The 23,442-nt window shown below is 37.2% G+C and overlaps 1 protein-coding gene across 3 annotated transcripts in view; it reads left to right on the top strand.

The window, feature by feature from the left end:
- The first annotated feature begins 4,961 nt into the window (after positions 1-4,961).
- PIAS1 (protein inhibitor of activated STAT 1) overlaps positions 4,962-23,442 on the top strand; it is a 105,273-nt gene continuing 86,792 nt past the window's right edge. For 2 of the 3 annotated variants that reach the window (XM_036009575.1, XM_036009584.1), the window contains exon 1: positions 6,990-7,037. In XM_036009575.1, the coding sequence (XP_035865468.1) occupies positions 7,005-7,037 (33 nt within the window). In that variant the 5' untranslated portion in view covers positions 6,990-7,004. Of the gene's footprint in view, positions 5,322-6,989; positions 7,038-23,442 lie in introns of those variants that run through there. The other variant, XM_028507736.2, reaches the window with a different exon arrangement.

The raw sequence follows: 23,442 nt of genomic DNA on the forward strand, positions 1-23,442 counted from the left end.
AAGTTTTCTCACCATTTTCAAGATTTTTACCATTTGCCTTTTTTTGGATTAAACATTTGTTTAGTTGCTGTGAATGTTTTCTGAAGTTCCTACAATGACGACTGGACAGTTCATGTGTGTGTGCATTTCTGTGGATGTACAGGAGTTTGGACCTGCCTGCTCTGCCATTTTGCTGATGTTCCTCTTGCCACAAATTTTTATATATTGCATTTTATATGTACACACAAACTTTTCAGACATGCATATATATTTAAAATGTGTCCATGTGCTTCTATTTTGACATAATTATAGATTCACAAGAAATTACAAAGAAATGTATAGGCAAGTCATAGTCATTATTACCCAGGTTCCTCCAAAGTTAATATCTTATGGAACAATAGTACTATATCATAACCAAGAAATGTCTTAAAAAGTTCTTCTTTATTTATTTTTAGAGAGAATGGAAGGAAGGGAGAAAGAGAGGGAGAGAAACATCAGTACAAAAGAGAAACCTTGATTGGTTCCATATGTCCCAACCAGGGATGGAACCCACAACTCAGGCATGAGCCTGGACTGGAAGTTGAACCAGCAACCTCTTGCTTTGTGGGATGACACCCAACCAACTGAGCCACACTGGTCAATGTGAAACCAGGAAATTGACATTGACAAGAACCATCCTTTCCTTCCATCCCTAACACCCTGACAACCACTAATGTATGTTTTTAAAAATTTCTATAATTTTGTTTTTTTCATTAATAGTACATAAATAGAATTACATAATAAGCATACTTTTGGTATTTTTTCTTTTTTCACTCAGTATAATTTCCATGAGGTTTATCCAAACTGAGTATCAATAGTTTGTTCTTTTTTTTTAAATTGCTGAATAGTATTCCATAAAATGTATATGTCATAGTTGTTGTTTTTTTTAAAACCTCACCTGAGTGTATGTTTATTGATTTTAGAGAAAGAGAGAGAGGAAAGGGGAGAGAGAGACAGTGAAAGAGAGAAATATTAATGTGAGAGAGAAACATCAATCAGTTGCCTCCTACGTACATACCAACTGGGGATTGGACCCACAACCTAACTATGTGTCCTGACCAGGAATCAAACCCACAATCTTTTTGTCTATGGGATGATGCTCCCACCAAGTGAGCTACAAGGCTGGGGCTGGATATGTCATAGTTTGTTTAGCCATTTACCCATTTAAGGGACTTTGGATGGTTTCCAGTGTGGGGAACTTATAAAGTTACTATGAACATTCTTGTACACCTTCTGCATAAAAAAAGGCTTCATTTTGAAACCAAAAAAGTCGTGTTTGTTCTGTCTGTCAGTACCAGAACCAGATAGCAGAGGCAAGGATTGATCTATATGGGCGCTTTATTCAGATGCCTGCGATCTGAGAAGATGGCAGTTACATGCCCTTAAAAACCATTTAACATTTCATCTCAAGCTGACCTTTTTATAAGGAGAAGAGAGGGTAGGCAAGGCATTTGGAAAAAAGGTTAATGAGATAAGAGTCGCAGTCTGAGGGTCATTCCCTCTAGTACTTTTTCCGTCTGTTGGTTAGCACTTCCTTATCCGTGTTCCCTCCCTGAAGCACAGTGACTCAGATACCTTATCCGTCCTTGCAGACCCCTGGGCCACAAAGGTTGGGTTGTGGACCTCCTGGAGTCTTGCAGGTCATGCATTCCAGTTCCTGGAATAACAGCTTTCCACTTGTGTTAATCACTTAAGCCTATCAACTATAGCTAAGGCTAAAACCTTTAATGCTCGAGTTCCCCTATCAACTTCTCTGGGATAAATGCGCAAGGGTGCAGTTGTTGGTTGTATGGTTAGTATATCTTTTAATTTTCAAAGCAATTGCCAAACTATTTTCCAAAGTGGCTGTACCATTCCTGACAACAGTGTGTGTGTGTGTTCCATATCTAAAAAGCTATTCCTAACCCAAAGTAATAGAAGTTTACTCCTAAGTTTTCTTCTATGATTTTATAGTTTTAACTCGTATTTAGGTTTATGGTTCATTTTGAGTTAATGTTTCTGTGTTGAGTGAGGGCCACAATAGTTTTAGGGTCCCACAAAAATGTTTTAAATCTTTAAAAGTAGAAGAAAAGTAAGTATATTTGGATTACATTAGTCTCTATACCAATGCAGTTGTAAAATGTAATTTTTAATAGTTTTTTAAGGAAGAAGGGGCCTCTGGGATTCCTCTGACACCAAATATATAGTGTCTTCGCACATCAATTCTCCAATATCAATAATTCAGTTTTGACACTAACTCCAGAAATAAGCTCAGACCCCACAGGTTAAGAGCTTAGTCCCACATGACTGTCCCTACTTCAGAGAACAGTCTCCAGTCCCATGGGCCCCTGGTACTTCCAAATGACCAAATTTGAGGATTTCTATACCCGGCCCCCCCATTCAGATTTGGTAATTCACTGGAACAAATCACAGAACTCAGGAAAACACTTTACTTAATGTTTACCAGTTTATTATAAAGGAAACAACCCAGGAACAGTGAAATGGAAGAGATGCATAGGGCAAAGTACTGGGGAGCAGATGCAGAAATTTCAATATCCCTCCTGGCACCCCACCTCCTAGTACTTCCATGTATTCACTAACCTCCCTCTAATCTAGAGATTTTTAACCTTTTTCATTTCATGGCACACATAAACTAATTACAATTCTGTGGCACACCAAAATATATATATATTTTTGCTGATCTGAGAAAAAAATAGGCACAATTTTGATCCAGTCACACCAGACAGCTATTGTATTGGCTCTTGTTTTTTTTTCTGACGGTCTAATGGAAAAGAGGTCAGTACCCCTGACAAAATAGTTGGGCATTGCTCGTTTTAAAAATTCTTGAGGCACACCGGTTCAACCTTGCTGCTCCAATCCAGTGACAACTCCCAGCAGGAGCCCCACCCTGAGTGACCTCATCAACATAAACTCAGGCTCATTATGAATAACAAAAGACAATGGTATTAAGAAATTTCAAGGGTGTTAGGAGCTCTGTGATGGAAAGCAGGGACAAAGTCAAATTATATTTTGTCTTGTACCACAGCCTCTACAGGACAAAAGTGCCTAAGGCCACACAAAAGTCTTACTGCGGTCTTGTTAGTTGAGTCGTCTTCCCATCAGCCCATTTGTGAAGTCACGTCAGCTTGGGGTAGGGTGATGGTAGTGGAGATTCAGTGAAATGGCAGGGCTTGAGATATGGTTTAGAGGCAGAGTAGTTGGACTGGTTGTTGGATTAGGTGTGAGAGGCGGGTGAAAGAAAGGAATCAAGGATGATTTCCTGATTTTTGCCTTGAGCAATTGAGTGAAAGATGGTGCCATCCCCTGAGAATACTGGGAAAGGGGCAGGATTGGGGGTGAAAATCAAGGCTCTTTGAGTTTAAGATGACTGTGAGTCCTGAAGTGGGGATATTAAGCAGCTAATAGGATTTGTGAAACTGCATTTTGGTGGAGAGGTCTGTGCTGGACAGAAATTTGGAAGTCATCAGTTTATAGACTTAAGGTCAAGGACTCGGATGACATCATCTGGGGAGAGTAAGATAGAGAAAATAAGAGTAAGGACTGAGTTTTGGAACATTTAAAGATTGAGTCAAAGGGGAGAAATCAAGGATTTGAAAAGGAGAGCAAGTGAAGGAACAAGAAAATTCCAATAGTGAGGCATTGAAGGAAGTTCAGGGAGCAGGGGAATGTTTTAAAAGTAAGGAAGCTTGTTATATGTTTGTAGTCTGCTGAGAGGTCAATTTACATAAGAATAGAGAATTGACCATTGTCCTTGGAAACTTGGAGATCATCAGTAATCTCCATAAGTGATCTTTTTACATTTAATTTAATTTTTTAAAATGTAATCTTTATTGTATTTTTCCCCATTACCATTTAGTCCCCTTATACCCTCCTCCGCATAAGTGATCTCAATGAAGGAAGTCAATGCTAGATCAGAGTATGCTGAGAAGTAAATGTGAAGTGAGGATGTGGGAACAAGCACTCCAGGAGATTTGTTTTAGATGAGAGGAATATTAGTGTGTTTATATGCTGATAGGAGTAAGCTAATAGAAGGGGGAAAAGTAATGATGCTGGGAGGGCAAGGTAATTATTTGTAGGAGTAAAATCTTTAGGAATGTGGAAGGGAAAGAAATCCAAGTCACTGGTGGAAGGACTGGTTTTCATAGGCACAGGAATACTTCTTCATTCGTAGTGACCTCAAATTTCTATGCCTATAAGAGTAGTTTTGATGGTGAGAAGATAAGGGAGGTTTTTGTTGTTGATGATGTGTGTGTTTGTATTTTGCATGAGGTATGAGGCAAAACTGAGCAGCAAAAAGTAGGGGTTGGGGAAGAGGTATAAGGAGGCTTTTAGAAGAGGGCAAAGTGTTCATATCTACTTAAATGTTAATTTAGTGGAGAAAGCCCTCCCAGGATTAAATACTCCCCCTTTTTTTTCTCTCCTGGACCATTTGCTCTTTTCTGGTATACATCACCAATTGTAATAGCTTTATTGGTTCACTTGTCTGTTTTCCTATTGAAAAAACTACAGTTGGCAGGGACTTTGTTGTATTTAATTTCACATTGTATACAGAACCCTTAGAAACAGAGTCTGTATTTAGCTACTAAATAATTTTTCCTGAAACAAAGTGGTTAATGAATGAACGTCTTCAGAATTTTGTCTAAGGCCCCTTGTTATGTGCTTGTTTGGACTAGTCACTTTTCCTCTCTGAGCTTTTATTTCTGAATACACATTTATATACCAAGGAAATTGTAATCTTTTCTCTGTGTACCTCACTGACTTGTCATGAGGAGGATCTGAGCTAATAAATCTGGAAATGCTTCATTAAGTGATCTTCAAACGTAACGGATTGTTATTTTTAGTTCACGCGTACCCCCGCAGGTAGCAGGTGCTGATTGGAGGAGGGGGGGCTCTATTGTTTCCTGTGACTGGAGCCCTCGAAGCTTTGCAGCAGAGTTCTGCTGGTCTCGTAGGGGCGGGGCTCAGACCAGCAGCCCTTCCGCAGCGGCAGGTCCCGGGAGGCGCTAGCCCCGCCAGGACGGGGGGCGGGGATGCCGAAGGGGGAGTAACTGTCAAACCTCCCCTCTTGGCGCCATTATTTAAATGCTACGTGTCCGTTTCGCAGCCGTACGTGCCCAGGGCGGGGCTCCGAGCTCCAGCGGCGGGGCGGAGGCCGGGGGCGGGCCAGGGAGGTGGAGGGACGAGAGAGGACGGGCCGGGGCGGGGCCAGGCTGGTTAGAGGGGCGGGTCTAGCCCCGTCCCCCGGCGAGGTTCAGTGCGCTTGCGCTGACAGACGCAAGATGGCGGACAGTGCGGAACTAAAGGTAAAGCGCAGCTCGAATTCACTTCTAATATTCGGTCGCGGAGACGGTGCCGCTGGTGCCGGGGGGAATGGGTCTGGCCCTGGGGGGCCGCTCGGGCCTGCCTCCACCCGAGTCTGGAGTTGTAGGGAGGAGCGGCGCGCCGGGCCCTAGCTGAGGGGGCCCGGCAGCGGCGGGCCGCGGGCCCCGGGTGCCTCGGGGGCGCTGACGGGTCGTCGCCGGCGTGTTATTGTTGTGGGCGCCCCTGGCGGGGGTGGCGGGGGAAGAGATCGGGAGTCGGAGGTGCAGGCTGCGGCTACCCCTGAGGCTCGGTTTCTTCCCAGTCCAGTCAGCCTCCCCGGCCCACCTTGAGGTGCGGGGGCTGGGGTAGAGAGTACATGTAGGGGGGATTGGGAAGCTTCCCGTCGCCGCTTCCTCTTCCTTCTTTGCAGTCCGGGCTCCTGTCAGGCGCTCTCCTCAGACCCTCGGGAACTTGGCTCCGGCCGCCCCGCCCCTCCGTGGCTCCCTGCCGCCCCCGCCCCGGACTCGGCTGTCCCCTGCTGCCCGCCTGTCAGGAGGCTCTTGGTGTGCCCCGCTCGAGGGCAGTACGATCCTGGAGCGATGGGGAGGGGATACGGGTAGAAGCTCCAGTAAAGTTTAGTGAGCCCGGGGCGGCGTCGGGGTTCGGCTGAGGGGTAGCGGGGAATCTGCCTGGGCGGGACGTTACTCTCTCTGATTCTGGGCTACCGGGGGGAGAAACCGAATTTGGAAGCAGTCGTGGGTGGTGGGAAGCACCTCTCTCTTTTCCTTCGGCTAGTGTGGAGGGTGAGAGGAGCCTTTGGGGGTCTCTGCACACTCCATGATGGCGATGCTATAGCTGATGGAGGTGAATGGTTCGTGTTTATATCCCCCCGTTGCCTTTTGTTTGTAGGGACATCTTGCTGGCCATGTTGATTTGAACGAAATTCTCCCCTAATCCTACTTCAACCCCCAATAAATAGAACGTTCCTCCGTTCCTCTCAACTGTACCGATTACTCACGCCTCGCGGAATTGGATGAAAGGGTGCCCCCTTTGCTCCGCTTTTTCTCCCACCCCAAGCTTTACCTGATGATGGCTTCTTTACTGAAGCAAATATACCACTACACAAGCAGTTGCGGGTGGGGGGGGGGAGAAGGCGGGGGGGATGGAACCCTTATGATTGGATTGTGATAAATGGGTCTCCGCTTGAATAATTTTGGTTTAGCAGCAAGCAGTTTTTAACTAACGCGTATTATTTCGAGGTTCTGAACGCGATATTCCCCACTGTGGCTTCTTATGAGTGAGCCAAGCAGCTGGTTATATCCTGACCCAGAGAACTGACATCTATCAGTGGAGATTGGGATATACAGTTGTAAATCTTGGAGGGATCCTCTTTTCATAGTTAATAAAAATCATTAAATTTTTTTCTGCGTTATAATGAAACGACAACTTCTAGAACGACCAAACGCCAGGTTAGTTTCTGGAGAGTTTTTCTGTAGGAAGCTTCGCTGAAAGATCGTTTTCCCCTATAATTTTGCAGTGTTAATATTCCAAAATTTGTATATTTAGACATTATCTTTGAGTGTCATTCTCTTAAAATTTACTTATGATTACAAATTAAGGGAGAGCATATTTAGATTGTTTAGTTTCGTTTTTTTTTTTTTTCCGGTTTCAAACTATTGACTGAAATGGAAAAGCCTCAGGAATTTGAATATTTGGAGGTAATTAACTCTTGAACTAAAGAGTGCACAGCTTTAGTTCTGTTTTCTGTAGTTTTACTCTTAAAACGTAGTCACTGTGTGATCTTTGCCTTTTGGTATTTATTTTGTTAGAAATCCTTTTGAATGAAGCTAATCAGTTCTGTTTTACATGGACCACAGAGTAAAGCTGAAAAGCTTGTGCTGGCTATATTGTCACTCTTGATGCTGTCCAAAGAAATTGGTATGGAAAGCACATGCTGGGAGATTTCCTCCTTTGTTCTTTCTCATTTTAAAAAAGTGCCTTTGGGGATAGATAGATCAGATCCCTGGTGAGAGTCTTGTTAGGTAAAGTTTCTCTTTACAAAAATGAACCGGTGTCGGATAAACGCTAAACACTTGGAGGAAAACATTTTTCTAAAATCGATCGCCCTTTTTTGCTCTCTCCAAAGTATACTTGAGGTTTTCCAGAGGAGTTGTTTTCTACTTTTATGGTCGTATTGCACAGTTTTTTCAAATTATAATAACTTTTGGCATACTGGTCTGTCGTCGTGTGTGCCCAGTACTTTGAGGAGCTGTGATAAATTGCTTTGCTGGTGATAGCTGTATTAAAAATCTTGTTAATATTTGACTGTGGTTAGATTTGCTCTTATTTTTGGAGGAGGAAGATGATCTTAGGAATGCCTATCAGTTGTTTATATAATGTTCTGTGCAGTGATACTCCTTTTGGAAATTACATTTTCTGATGGTTTTTCATGGTTTTTGGAGGTAAATAGCATTTATTCCTAATAAGGTTGGGAAAGTCACTTAGAATTGAGAAAAACCCGATTTTTTCCTCAAAATTTTAGGTGAAAGTACTGCCAGTGGATTTCCAGCTGTGAGGCTTTGAGTAAATGCAGTGACTTTTTTGTTATTTTAATTCACAGCCCACGTATTATTTTGCTATGGATTGTATTCATAATTATTTTCCTCATCGCCCATTTTGTGCGTTCTTTTAACTCACAAAACCTACAAAGATCAAATGAGAAAAATGAATAAGATCTGTGTCCCCTATAGGAATAGTGCAAGCTGCAACACTTAAAAGATATTGCCAATAAAAATTGGATTGTGAGTCATATATATCAAAAAGAGTTCTCTGTGCACATTTGTTTGTGAAAGGTTTAATTTTTCATTAGAATACCCATAAGTGACATTTGTGAGAATGTGGAGAGTGAGTATTTTATTATCTTTAGGAAGTTAAAAGCAGGAGGATGTGATGGCTAGCTGATCTTGGAGTTATCTGACAGCTTCATGTCTCTCTTATAGTACTTTAAAAAATTACACATAGTTTTTGCATTAAAACTCATCAAGTTATATTGGCATATTAGCTCACAGGAGGACCAGTGGCAAGGAAGAAATAATCGTTTTAGTGAATAGTGGAATTAAATGGGAAGGCAAACATACTTTAAAAGTACTATAAGTATGTCAGTAAATTCTGTCATCATATTTTGTCTTTTTATTTTCAAGAAATAACCACTTAATTTTGGTATTTGTGGTGTGTAAGTTCTCTGCTTTTATTTTAGATATAAGCAAGTATATCTGACAATTTATTTATGGATTTGTTTTGAATCTCCATAACTTGGCTTTTGTCAAGTGCCACATTTATGTTTTTTGTTTTAGGTCACCATTTTTATGAACATTATTTGAGAACAGTTTATAGAACACTCTAGCTTTTAGGTATTTCATGTAATTGTTTTGAAATACTGCATTTTCCTCCACCGTTTTCTTCTGGGTGATTGTTGCTTTTCTCCTCAAAGAGTCTCCTGTAATCCCTGTTGATTGCTATAGTGCTTACTGGTGAGTCCATAGCTGATTAAACTTGGGCTTCTCCTAGTGCACTCCATCACCATGCTGCTCCATGGTGCTTGCTTTTGAGTTCAGAGTAATTCGTACCCTTTCCTGCTGGTAGCTAGGGATTAAAAAAAAATGGCTAATGACTGTAGTGGGTCCTGAGAAGAAGTATCTAAGTTTCTGAAAAACTGGGTGTTTTTGATGAGATGTAGCCTTTAAAGACACAAAACCCCTGGTTCATTACTTCATAGAATTGATTGTAGTCTTTTCTGAAGTATTCTGCTCTGACATTAGGCCCCTTTTTTAAATGTTTGAATAATATATAGTGCTTTGCAGTTCATAATGTATCTGATTATCTTGTTCCATCTTTCCAACAGATTTTTGAGATAGGAAAGACAGGTAATCTCTTTTATTGATAAAAAGGGAGCCCAGAAAGGGTGAGTGACTAGCTCAAGGTCAAACAAATAAAAGTGGCAGGGACTTGAACACAGGTCTTGGGATTTCAGGACATACTGTAGGCTGCCTTAGAGGTGCCATGCTGGTCCTGGTGCCTTGTTTAGTAAGATTTCTAGTTACATTGTGGCTGATAATTTTCCCTCATGTTCTTTGCCAGGATATTTTGGGATGTTACTTGGGTTTTTGCAAGGAAGATTTTGAAGTTTATTATTTGGAATCATAGCTATTAATTCTTGGAAATATTATTTTGCTTGGGAAAATTTCAGCGAATAGTGAAAAAAGTAGGCAGAAAAATGAACATCAGTGCTAGGACTGCTAATCCTAGCACTTAGAAATATCATGGTTAACATCTGGGTGTCCTGTTAGATTTTCTCTCTGTGAGCATATGTGTTTGTATATTCATCACAAAAAGATACCATAGTACTCTTTGTAAGCTGCTGTTTTCATGGCTATCTCTCCAGGTTAGTAAATATGATCATTTCCAGGTCTATATAATCATTTGAAAGGTAACATTATATTTTATTCATTTAGTCCCTTATCATTGGACAATTAGATCATTTCCACTTTCTTGCTATTTTAAATAATATCTTGACAAACAACATGATATAAAAGTTTTCAAATGTTTTATTCTAACTAAATATATTAATGTGACAGTCCTTTTGATGCTTTAGGGAGCAATGCAGATGGCATTTTAATTAGATAAAGTGTGAGTGAAATAAGTAATTTTTGATTTGTTCATTGTCTACACCTTTATTTTTGCATCTGTAAATCTATCAGATAAAATTATTAAATGATGGCAGAGATAGATTTTATAAAATGTAAGTGAACATTTCTTCTGATTCAGAACATTTAACAAAAATGAAATGGATTATGAAATAGTATGTACTTCAAGTATGTTTGATTTTGGGAAATTATGTGACAATAGTCAAATATTGTAAGATTATGTGCCTTGTTTAGATGCTCATCTGTTTTTAACTGGCATTTTAAAACACAGTGCTGAACATTAATCTTCAGAAAGTGGAAGTGAGAGTTTGCCTTACTCATATTTTTAATCTTAGAGAAGTGTTGCCATAATATTAGATTGGTAGGTAACATTGTTTCCAGGAGGCTGTTACAGAAAGGAGGCTATATAGGCAATGAAAACATTTTTCTATTTTAAGAAGGAAACTTTATGTATTAAAACAATTAATAAATAATAAATGCATGTGTGGATGAAGATTATTTGTACATCTGAAAACTGTGGAAGGAACAGTTGGTGAAATTAAGGATGTGAAGTTGATCATACTTGAAATTTGGTGTCAGATTTGATCCTCACCTAAACCTGCATATATGTAACAAATTTTATCATTAGGATTTTTGGGAAATCAGTGATAGAGAAATGTGAAAGTACTTAGTTGTCCTTCACTGTCAATTTATAGTAGTTCTAATTGCCATGCACTTTTTGCAACTCTAACTAGAAAACATTTGTACTATACTTCCCCTTCCATGTTAAAAATTATGGAACTCCCATTGCTTTTGACTCTAACTAGAAAATATTTGTACTATACTTCCCCTTCCATGTTAAAAATTATGGAACTCCCATTACTTGATTTCAGTGGTATCCCATGAAAAGATAGCTCCCCAAATCCCTTCTACCCTCAGAATTTTCTGGTAAACCTTCATTCTTCCCTATGCACTTCTAAAATTCATCAAAATTAACAAACCACCTTTTCCTTTTCTGCCTAACCTTGGAATCAAGCAAACAAAACAAACATAAACTCTTTGAACACTAATTAGTAAGCTTGAAATGTCACTAACACTCACAGGACTGTTAGAAATGATCCTATTGTTAAAAACTTCATCTCTTTCTTACCTTTCCTGCTATTCTTTTCTGCTTTCAATATTCCGCTTTGGTTGCCAGGTTAATTTCCCCCAAACACTCCTTTCATCCTGTCACTCCAGTGGCTTTCCATCAAAAACAGGATAAAGTCTTAGCTCTCACTTTTGTATTCAGGATTTTCTTTAGGCTGAGCCCAGTCTACTTTGTGTGTGTTTTGTCTCCCAGATGTCTAGCAAACGTCCTTAACTTAAAGCTAGAGCTGTTTGCTTCTTTTTGTTGACCAGTGTTGTTTTGTATACCACTCCATTATCATAGTAGTGTTTAAGATATGTTTATGAAATGAACAAATTGTGTTAAAGATTTTTGTTAGTGAGGGGGCTGATGCACAGGTCTATTTGTCAGTTCATTGTTAACGTTCTGAGATAGAGTTATAGCTTCACACTTTTTTTGTTTCTTAGATGAACTTGCATGACATTAAATCCATGATAATTTATGAAAGACTGTTTTATGTTTATTTATATATCTTTAGGTAGATAATACATGAATACATTTCTCATTGTAATGATGTAGCAGTAAAGGTTTTTTTAATTTTTAAGGATTTTATTTATTTATTTTTAGAGAGAGGGGAAGGGAGGGAAAGATAGCAAGAGAGGAACATCAATGTGTGAGAGATACATTGATCAATTGCTTCTTACATGCTCCCACCTGGGGGCCTGGCCCACAACCCAGGCATGTGCCCTGCCTGGGAATCGAACCAATGACGTTTCAGTTCACAGGCTGGCACTTATTCTTCTGAGTAGCACCAGCCTGGGCAATAGTGTAAAGTTTTAATGGTCTTCATCATTCCCCCTTCCCAACCACTTTAGTATCTATTCTTTTTGGGGTAGACAGAGCATAACAGCTTTATTGAGACAATTTATATACCATGCAGTTCATCCATGTAAAGTGCACAGTTAAATAGTTTTTAATTTACTTAAAAGTTATGCATTCATCACTAACCAGTTTTAGAAAATTTTTCTTGTCCCTGCCAAAGCAGTCATGCACCCTTCAGCTATCACTCCCGTTGCCCACAACTCATCTCACCCTCAGGCAACCACTAATGTACTTTCTGTCTCTGTAGTTTTTTACCTATTTCAGACATTTCGTATAAATGGAATCATATAATATGTAGCCTTTTGTGTCTGAGCTATTCATTTTTCTTTGCAGGCTTTTAATTATGTGTGTGTGTATAATTTTAATTTATTGTATGTGTATATGTCTAGATCCAGAACAAACTAGGTGAATAGAAGGAACTCAGTAAGTATTTATTAAATTAATGTACTTATACATAAATGTTTCCTAAAAACATAAATTGGATCATGCTATACATACTATCCTTTCACTTGCTTTTTTCACTAAGGAACATATACTGAAGATCTTTCCATGACACGTTCCAAATAAGATGGTCTCATTGTTTTCAACAGTGTAAATATTTCAGATGTATATTTATTGGGTTGGCCAAAAAGGCTATGCTTTTTTCTATAAAATAAAAGTCACATTCTTCATTTTCACCAATAACTTTATTGATTTGGGTATTTTGAGTATGTCGGCTACTTTCCGTGTGGTAAAATGTTGATTGTTCTCAGTTAATGTCTTGATTTGATTGCTGTCAACTTGAACTGGTCTATCCCACTGTGGAGCATCGTCCATCAAGAAGTCCCCAGCACAAAACTTCGCAAACCATTTTTGATGTGTTCTGTCAGTCACAGCACCTTCTCCCTACACAGCACAAATCTTTTTTTGCATTTCAGTTATGTTTTTATCTTTCTTGAAATAATAAAGCATGATACACTAACAGTGTTGTGTATTTTCCTTCATCCTTAATATTAAAATGGCTGCACAAAAATTCACCAATTTTGTAAGTTTTTTTTAGTGCACGCTGATATGACAGCTGTCATAACAGTCTAACAGAATTGTTTTGAATGAAGTTAAAGACAACTAAGCGCTACTAGAGCCATCGTATGGAACTTTTTTGCTAACCCAATAATAAAATATCAACATTGGTTCATTATAACAAGTATATTAAGTTAATGTAAAATGTTAATTGGGGAAACTGGGTGTGGAGCATATGGGAACTTTCAATGTTTGTAAATTTAAAACAGTTTTAAAATGAATTTTATTAAAAATAAGATTAGCTCCAGAGTCAAATATGCTGGGTACATCACTGCTTAAGACAGCAAAACCTCAATTTTTAAATCTGCCAACCCTAAGGTCTTCTATAGTTCCTTCTGGGAGCTTTATCTTCATGCCTTCCCTGTAGTTCCCTCTTAATCCCTCCTCTAGGCCATCAGCCTTTAAGTTTGACTTACTTTACTGTTTCCTGAATTTCTTGCCTCTAGTCCGGCTGTTAACAAAGTGTGGGGTCTTTCAAAACAAGATGTTACTTGAGATTTCTCCTAGATTGACATTTGCACTATTGGTGAAAAAGCAATGGCAGGCAAAGCTGCTGGCAGCATTAGCACAAATTAAGGCAGTGGCACCAAACTGCCCTTCAAAAGGAAAAAAAAAGAAAAAGAAAAGAATCTAGCCCTGGCCAGTGTGGTTAAGTTTGTTGGAGTGATATCACATAGACTGAAAGGTGGCAGGTTCAATTCCAGGTTAGGCCACATACCCAGGTTTTGGGTTTGATCTTGGGTTTGATCCTGGGTTGGAGCATCTATGAGAAGGCAACCAGTCAGTGTTTCTGTCTCACATTGATGTTTCTCTCTCTACCCCTCTCTGTCTAAAATCAAACATGCTTGGGTGAGGATTTAAAAAAAAAATATGGTTATTTTGTGTGCAATTGAATCATATTTAGGGAAGAGAACATGAATTTTAGGATTGCTATTCGTTTTCACTCGAGTTTAGGTAGTAATCCAAGGAATAGTTCAGACTAAGGATAGCAGTGAAAATTAATAACCCTTAATTTCAGACTATTTTTAAAAAGCTTTTTCAAGTGACAACCCTGCTGTGCCTAATGGAAAGGATGTTAGAGAAGACTCATTAGTAATTAGCAGCATTTGCATGTAAATAAAATGTGCTGTACGTATTTCATAGTTCTGTTGAGTAGGTTTAACTTTGCTACTTACAGTTTGTATGATAATTGTTTAGAACATTTGCTTGTAGGTAAACCTTCATACTCCACTAAGTTACTGGTTTTCTGGCATCTACTGATCTTACAGGTGATTTATTTGAGTGTGGAGCATGATACTGAACATTGTATTTTGCAAATATTTGTAGCATTAGTAAAAGTGGCCCCTTTTTGTTGTTCAAACATCTGTCATTGTAACTGCATAATCCCTTTAAAGGATAGGGGTCTGAGGGTGATGTATATTTGTGTATGGGGACAGGGTGAGGATGCTGTGAGTGAATGCTGTTGAAATTTAAATGGTTTGTCTTCCATCCAAGATAATTCTGCCAATAAAATTAACCAAGGGAAAAATGATACCAGTATGAAGTACAAATAGTTAAACTCTAGCTCTTATTAATTAGCTCTAGTTTTAGGGTGTTTGAAGAAGTAAATAATATCTTACTAGTATGGAAGTAATTTTTTTATTTAATTTAAAAATTACTTAATTCTTGAATATTTTCTCTTGTAGCCTTAGCTCATTAAAACTAGGTATTGAAGAGAACCTTTTTTACTTTCTTTATGTTAGGTCTTTTCATGTACTCATTTATTCAGTGAATATTTGAATGTCTACTGTGTACCTGGTACTATGCTAGTCATCAGTATACAAAGATATTAAAACATAGTTCCTGACAGGAGACAATTTAGTCTAGTAGACACGTAGAAACATACTGTCTTTCATCATAATTATCTGCTTAAGGCCAACACTAATATGTATAGTTGATAAGTACTTTTTGCTTAACTTTGAATTTCCACATTTCTGAATTATATTTAAGAAAATTAACTGGTTCTCTTCAGCTTTCCCATATGAATATTTTAGGTTGATAGAAAAAAATTAGTTACCATGATTTAATCTTTTGAAGAACTTATATAAAGTCTTCTGTTCTCAGATTCCTGTGTCTCTCCTGTCCAGCTACTTGCCTCCTCCTCCCTTCCGAGCCTCATGGTTTTAAAAAAGTATCATTCATTTTTAGGTTAGTTATTTTGCCAAGCTAAATTAAAGTAACCAGAATGTATTAGGAGCAAAAGGAGTTTAAATAAAGTTAACATTGAATTTTAATAATGATCTTACTCAATGTTAGTTTAACAATTTTTGATAAATCTTAGCTTTTTGGAAATTATTTTCTAAAGTATAGGTTTGTCTCTTGGATATGAAACACTAGACAATATGAAGTATGATACAATTTTGAACAGTTAGAACAGACATTTTCTTTACTTTTTTTCTTTTGGTAACTAAAGTACAGAATGCTGGAGAGCATAACCTGGTGTGCTCAAACTTCGTGATTAAAAGCTCTGATGTATTTTTCAGTCATTGTGCTAAGGTACTTTGTGACTCAGTGTGAAGACACATAGTTTTTATTTCTAGGAGATTTTCCTGTATTAATCCATTAGTAATTTGTTAATTTTCTCCTTTTCATTTTTTCCATTTTCTTATGTTAGAAGACTGGACACTGCCTCCCCCCCCCCCCCCCCCCCCACAGTCAGTCGGCTATTGTGTTTTGCTCTCTGTCCTTGTGAATTAATTTTATTTATTGCCTTTTTGTTTCCTTTTAGGGAGGGAATATGGTAGATAGTTGTGTATGGTCAGTTTGTATTTAACTGGTAGACATTGTAAACTTTCTGTGAAGCTCATAATGTAAAGCACATTAATATATGATAAGCTTTCTTAAATAGTTGCCAGTGTTGAAATAAGACTTAAATTGAGCCCTTAGGCTCTCTGAGCAGCAGTGTGGTGGTCGGCAGAACCAAGTGCCTTATGAAACATGGCAGAAAGGGAGGCAAGAAGAAAGTGGTGGATCTATTTTCTAAGAAATATTGGTGTGATGTGAAAGCACCAGCTATGTTCAGTATAAGAAACATTGAAAAAACACTGGTCAGGAGAACTCAAAGAACCAAAATTGCATCTGATGGTCTCCAAGGCTTGTGTTTTTGAAGTGAGTCTAGCTAGCTGATCTGTGGAATGATGAAGTTGCATTTAGAAAATTCAAGCTAATTACTGAGGATGTCTAAGGCAGCTAATTTCTATGGCATGGATCTTACCCTAGCAAAATGTCCTCCATGGTCAAAAAATGGCAGACCATGATGGAATCTCATGTTGATGTCAAGATGGTTATTTGCTTTATGTGTTTTGTGCTGCTTTTACTAAAAAATGCAACAGTCAAAATCAGAAGACCACTTATGCTCAGTATTAACAGGTCTGCCAAATCCAGAAGATAATTATGGGAATCAGACAAATACAAACAAATGTCTTTAAAGAAGTGGCCAGTAAATTGATTCTAGATAGCATTGGAAGAGACATAGAAATGGCTTGCCAATCTATTTGTCCTCTCCATGATGTCTTTGTTAAAAAACCCAAAATGCTAAAGAAGCCCAAGTTTTAATTGGAAAAATTCGTGGAGTTTCATGGTGAATATAGTTGATAGGTATGAGCCCCCAGTCCAAGAATCTGTTTAAAATTCAGACATTTAATGATGCCAAGAAAAATCCTATTTATGATAAAAAAAAAAAGTTTATATTGAGTGATAGAAATTTTCTGAGACAAAGCTAGGTTGCTTTTATTTATTTATTTTAAAATTTTTATTTATTTATTTTTAGAGATAGCGGAATGGAGGGAGAAAGAGAGGAACAATGATGTATGAAAGAAACCTCAATTGGTTGCTTCTTGCACATACTCCAGATGGGGACCAAGCCTGCAACCCAGACATGTGCCCTGCCTGGAATTGAACTGTGACCTTTCTCTTTGCAGGACGATGCCCAACTAACTGAGCCACAATGGTCAGGGCGCTAGGTTGCTTTTAAAATAAATAAATAAATGTATAGTATATACAAAATAATATGTATAACTTTGTAAAAGAATGTATAACTTATAGAAGACTAATAAAACATCAGACTTAATAGAGTATTCCGAAACTTTAGACCTGTATTTGTGTACTCTCATTTTGTCTAATCCCTACTTCCTCCCAGATAACTTGGATTAATAGGTTACTTATAAAATTGAAACTGGTAGTGAAATATTAGTTTTGTGCATTATTTACTTGTCAGGTTGTTTTTAAGCCATTGCTTCTAATTAAATGAGTTGATTACATCATAGTGTTATAAATTACCAAATTTGGTATAGCATTCTTTGAAGAGGAGAATTTCATAGGTAGAAATGAGAGAAAAGTTTTGGAGAACTTATTTGAAAAATTTGCTTAACTGTGGTGAATACTCATATACATGCCCATAGAATCCAGCAACTATGCCTAAAAATGGGGAAGAAGAAGAGACTTAATTCTCACAGTGAGGCACACTTGGGTTAAGTCTTGAAAAGGGTTTTTGAATCAGAGTTCTGAGAAAAAATCTAGCTTTTTAAAAAATATTTTATTTATTTATTTTTAGATGGGAAGTGAGGGAGAGAAACATCAATATGTGTTTGTCTGTCTTGTGCTCTGTACTAGGGACCCGGCCTGCAACCCAGGTTTGTGCCCTGAATGGGATTCTAACCAGGGACCCTCTGGTTCGCAGGCTGGCACTCAATCCATAGAGCCACTTAAGCCAGGGCTCTGTTTTTGCATTTAAAAAGTTACTCTTTGTCAGCAACTTTGGCATTGCTTCCCTCTCTCTTTCTCCTTCCCTTGTTAATATTTTCGATATGTTAAAATTGATTCTGTTAAGAGTTTCTGGCGCCAGGGTTTGTGAGTAGCTCATCTTCCCTCTCCATAACTTTCAGGAAGAGTGTGTAGTATATTTTTATGGTCCTCATCTTGAAATGTATTTTTATGTACATTAGTGGAATTTTTTTCTAAAGAGAATATGAGCATTTTCTTAAACTTGCTTTCACTACTATAAAAACTTCGACGATATTAATCGTAATGATCTGTTCTGAAGATTATGATCTCTGTAAGTTTTGTAGTGGTTTAGCAGTTTTACTTTATGTAGAATAAAGCATTTTTTGTTGTGAAGTTGTTTCTCTTATAACTAGTAGAATAATTGGGTAAAAGTGTTCTGTGTAGAAAAGGAAGGAATATTATCATTAATAGGTTTCTGATAAGATGTAAGAGAATACTTAAGCAAGCTGTCACTGCAAGACTTGAACAGTTTTTTCTTGAAACTTTTTTTTTCCTGAAGATTGTGAAGAATCATTGCCAGGGCTTTTTAGAACATTAATGTACATCTTTTTCTTAACTTTTTTTTCTTGGAAATCTACAAATGTGATAACCTTTGTATTTTTCTTGTGTACCCTAGACAGTGTTTAAGATTGGGGAACATTGGGGAAAGGTATTGCTTTGAATCCTAAGTAGTTAAACAACCTTATTTGTAATCTTAAACTTTATTGTTAAGTGGAGGGAAATCTCTTAGGATGTGCCACAGGGCTGTATAAGTGTTGACCCCGTTATATTTGAAATTTTAAAGATGACCTGTGTGAATATTTAGGAGGCAAAACTCATATTTTGTAGGTGGTACAAAACTGGGAAGAATGTTACATGACAGAATGAAGGGGAGTTAGTTGATCATCTCTTGGGCATTTACTAGGTGTCATGTACTATATTTAGTAGTATAGGTGATACAGAGTTAAGTGCTTACCCTTGAAAAGCACAAAGTCTGGAGGGAGGACATAGAAAATCAGTGATTTATTATACTGTGTGATTAGTGCTGCAATGGGGGGGTGTAGGGTGCAGTTCTTCAAAAGGGTATTGAAAGTAAATGATGATAACCCAAGTAAAAGATGACCTAAAAAAATGTTTAACAGTATTAAATACAAAGTTCTACTTCTAAATTTTTTAAATATATATTAGAGAATAAATAGGTTTAACCTAATAACACTTCATGTGAAAAACAGAATAAAGGTTTTTATGAACAACAGTGTTTTGTGGTTGCTGTTCCCACTCCCTGCTGAAACATACCACATCCTTCCCCTTGCCCAAATAAAATAAGCCACTCAGCCTAAAATGTGAGTGCTTTATTAGATTACACAGGTAGAGATACTGTGTTCATAGTAAGAAAGGTAGTAATACTGCTATATTCAAGACTAGTCAGACCACTATCTGGATTATTTCATTCACCCTGAGTAGGATGGACTGCAGAATGCTCAGAGAACAATGATCAAGGTGAGGGGGAAGGGGTGTCTAGAAACCAGGGCAGTTGGAGCAAAGGAGACCTCTTAAACACATTTTAAAAATAGACTCTGGTATACAAACAACACAACCTTTCAGGATCATTGGGTGGAAGTTAAAGGAAAATTTTGATTCGTAGATGTTAAAGTAATGTAGGCTGCTACAAAATTAGGCTGTGAACTCTTAGAAGTGTTTCAGCAGAGGCTGGGAGATGATCTATTAAGGAGGTTACAAATGGAGAGTTGAACAAGAAGATGTCTAAAGTTCTGCTTTATGTTATGATTCTACTATTTCCAAAAGACATCATTTCTCAAATTAGCTAATAGTGTCTGTCATAGTCAGTACTCTGCAGCATTGTGTGCACTTTGGCACCTGACTTCAGTTCGAGCCCCACTACTTGCTAGCTCTGTAACCTTGAGTAGGTTACACCTGTTATTCTGAAATAGTTCTCTTGCTACTTTCCTTCCAGTGTTTTTCTTTAATCTCTTCCTGGGACCTAGATTGAAGGCTCTGATTTAAGGACATTGTTCAGCAATAGAATGCATTTCCCCCTTACTTTTTTGTTTTGTTAATATTTATCTCTTTCTCCTTTTTGGCCTCTTAACTTTCACGTAGAGTATGCTGTTTCTTTTATTACTTCTTTTTGATACTTTAATTGCAAATATGGTGTTTCGTTTGTTTTTGGTTGCAAGGCTTGTCAAAGAATACTCAATCTTTTATAATTTGATGACTTAAAATTTCTTAAAGCCCTGCTTATTTTAAAAAAGCCCTTTTTTAAAATTCTTGATTTTATTTGAAAAAATGAATGGGTTTTTTAAACCAGATGTCAGTTCTTTTTATCCAATGGAAATAATAATGATCTCTCTCTTGGGTTCTTATGAGGTTTAAATAAGATAATCATGTTGGCTGTAATTAGTATGTAATTGGCATAGTGTAAGCATTTAACATATATTAGGTTTATCATTATTTTTACTCTATTAACCCAAGTAAATGACAATTAAAATTCTGATTGAAAACATTGCTAATAGAGAAAGATTTCACTATTTGAATTGTTTATATTTCTTTAACGATGGAAGAATAGAAGAGTGAGAAGATTAATAAGAGTTATACAATTATAGAATTTTGAGATTTTTAAGGAACCATTGAACTTTTTGTTAATTTCTCATTTTTTCAAGTGTGAAAACAGACCCTGAAAATTATGATTTAGTCAGTTGGTGGTTGTTAGTACAAGAACCCAAATTTTAAATGTACTAGTATTATATGTTTTACATGTGCATAGGACATAATAGGAGTTCAGTAACCTTTGAATTAATATGATGATTATGCGTGTCTGTCTTTGAAGACGAAAATATCTTTATGTATCCATTGTTTGTTCCTATATTCCCTCTTTCTGCATACTTATTTAGGACTTATGCATTCATCCAAAAAAACATTTATTGAACATCTGTTTGCAGAGCAGCGTTTTACTGAAATGAAACTCATGTTTTTCTCCTATGCAAGAAGTTTGACAATGTGTTAGAAATTTAAACTCTAAATTTAAAAAAATAAGTTAAACTTTGTTTTTATTAGAAAAATATTTAATCCAAATTTTAAACTGTTCATTGGGTTTGTTATTTTTAGCATTCAGGTTATCTAGAAGGAACCTTTTGAATGGATATATCCATATGTTCCATGAGATGTGATGGTACATGAATGGGGATGATTCATTGATCAAAAATCAAAGTTACGGTACACCATTTCAAGGGAATATTAGGTTATACTTTGCTTGAAGGACAATGGGATCTCCATATTTTGTTGTTATATGGGAGCAAAATGCCACCAGTATGATGGAATAGATGAGGGGAGGAGGAAATTGATCAGCTAGAGGAATAGGAACTACAGGTCATTTTTCAGTCATCTTATATCGAGAAAAAAAAATGGGGCGGAACAAGATTATGGAGAAGTATGTAACCAACTTGATTTGCTGCTTGAGTAGAAACTGTCTAACTAGGTTTTCTGGTTGAACTAGGCATTGTTGACAAATTGCTAATCTAACAGCTGCTTATTAACTATTTCAAATGGAGGTTAGAAATGATCCAGAAGTCAGTTTCATTACATGAACAATCTGACTTTGAAAATAATGAATTCAATACTTTTGTTGTATTATTGTGTGCAATTCAGAAGTTACTGTAGAACAGGCTTTACTGTATGCAATTCAGAATTTTTTATTATTTCTTTGCTTTTGTGGATAGAAAGTAAAAATATGAGATATTACGACATTGTTAAATGCCTATTTTGTCTATCTTTAGAATTCATTTTGGTTTATAATTGGTTATAAATTGATACCAGATAAAGATTCAGAATATAGTCTGCTTTATGACTAATCCTTTAAACCACTGCAGTGTGATGTGTGAATGAGAGTAATTACATTGTTCTATAGGAAGTACCTAAGTCTTATTCACAATTTCAGTATGATCTTTAATAATGTAAGGTCATAGCTAATGACCTTACATTAAAATTGGCACTTTCTGTTTAATTGCAGAAGTATTCTGTCTACAATATTTGTTAATATTGCTTGAATATAGGGTTGTATTTATCTTTTTCAGAATATATTTCTGTCTCTGTAGTTGGAATAGTGTACATGTATATAAGTATACAGTGTATGTGTGCATGTGTTTGTAATATTTTGTGGATCTGAAAAGGAGATTGAATGAATTTCTTAATGAGTTATAAGCACCTCACCCTCATCTCTTCCCATTTACTTACTGTGAGAACATAGTAAGTCAACCTTATACTGCCAAAGGAGATTGGAGGATTCTTTTCTCTCAAAAGTGATCAGACAAAAGGAAAAGAAAGGAATCCTCAAAATAGCCAGGTTCTCCTGCCTGGTTATTCTAGAATAAAGTTCACTGGTCTGCTCACTCACACAGATCTTTTTAGGGTCTGATTAGATGTAAATGTACAGCCAAGGATTCTCTCTCGCATGAAGAAAATGTCAAGCAGGAAAGGGAGAGACCAAAGCAAATAACAGAAAAGAACTCAGGTTACAGAGACAGTGCAGGGAGCAGAAGAACAACAACAGTAATGTCAAACACTTAATTTATATCCTCAGAGAGAAAAGAAGATAGATACTATATTAGTGGAAAATAAGAATAAGATGTAGAGAAAAGAAAAAAATATGCAGCAAACAGAAAAGAGCTTATGGAAATTAAAAATACGATAGAAGAGTTAGACTTCTAAAGTTGAGGATATCTTTCAGAAAATAGAGCTAAAAGACGGGCTATAAAATGCAAAGGAAAATTAGAGAATCAATCTGGGAATGCCAGTATCTTAAATACAGATGGCTCCCAACCTAGGACGTTTTGACTTTACAATGGTGCCAAAGGCATGTACATTGATCTTTTCCCAGGCTAGCAATATGTGGTTAAGATACTTTTTCATGATCCCAGACATCTGCAGTGAGCCATAGCTCCCAGTCAGGTCTGCCATCATCAGGCTAAACAATCAGTACTTTTCAGTGTACTGTGTTGTCAGTGATTTTTCGATATTGTATTCTGCACACATTTAAGGTAGGTTGGACTACACCATGAGCTTCAGGTTAGGTGTATTGAATGCATTTTCAACCTAAAATATTTTTTATTTATGATGGGTTTATCAGAAGATAAGTCAAGGAACATTGTAATAGACATAGGAGAAAGAGAGTAGAAAAAGTCTAAGGAAGATTATTCTAAGAAAATCTCCCAGAACTGAAAAGCATTCATCTCTACGTTAAAAACAAAACAAAACAGCAGTGATCACTTAAAACAATTGGGGGGAGGAGGAACACAACCCCAAGACATACTGTAAAATTTCAGAGCACATAAATAAGAACCTTCTATAAGCTTCTTGAGGGGGATTTGCAGGTGACCATGAAGAACTGGGGATCAGAATGGTGCTAGGCTTCTTAACAACAACACTGGGAGCCAGAGGACAAGGAGGAAAGGCCTTCAAAATTCAGACAGAACATGTTTTCCTGTTTAGAATTCCATACTAGGTCAATTTCAGTTATTAAGTATGGGTAAGTGAAGATATTTTTAGACAGTGTAAGAATAAAAAAAAAGTCCTTCC

This window comes from Phyllostomus discolor, chromosome 1, assembly GCF_004126475.2.
Source record: "Phyllostomus discolor isolate MPI-MPIP mPhyDis1 chromosome 1, mPhyDis1.pri.v3, whole genome shotgun sequence".
NCBI lineage: Eukaryota > Metazoa > Chordata > Mammalia > Chiroptera > Phyllostomidae > Phyllostomus > Phyllostomus discolor.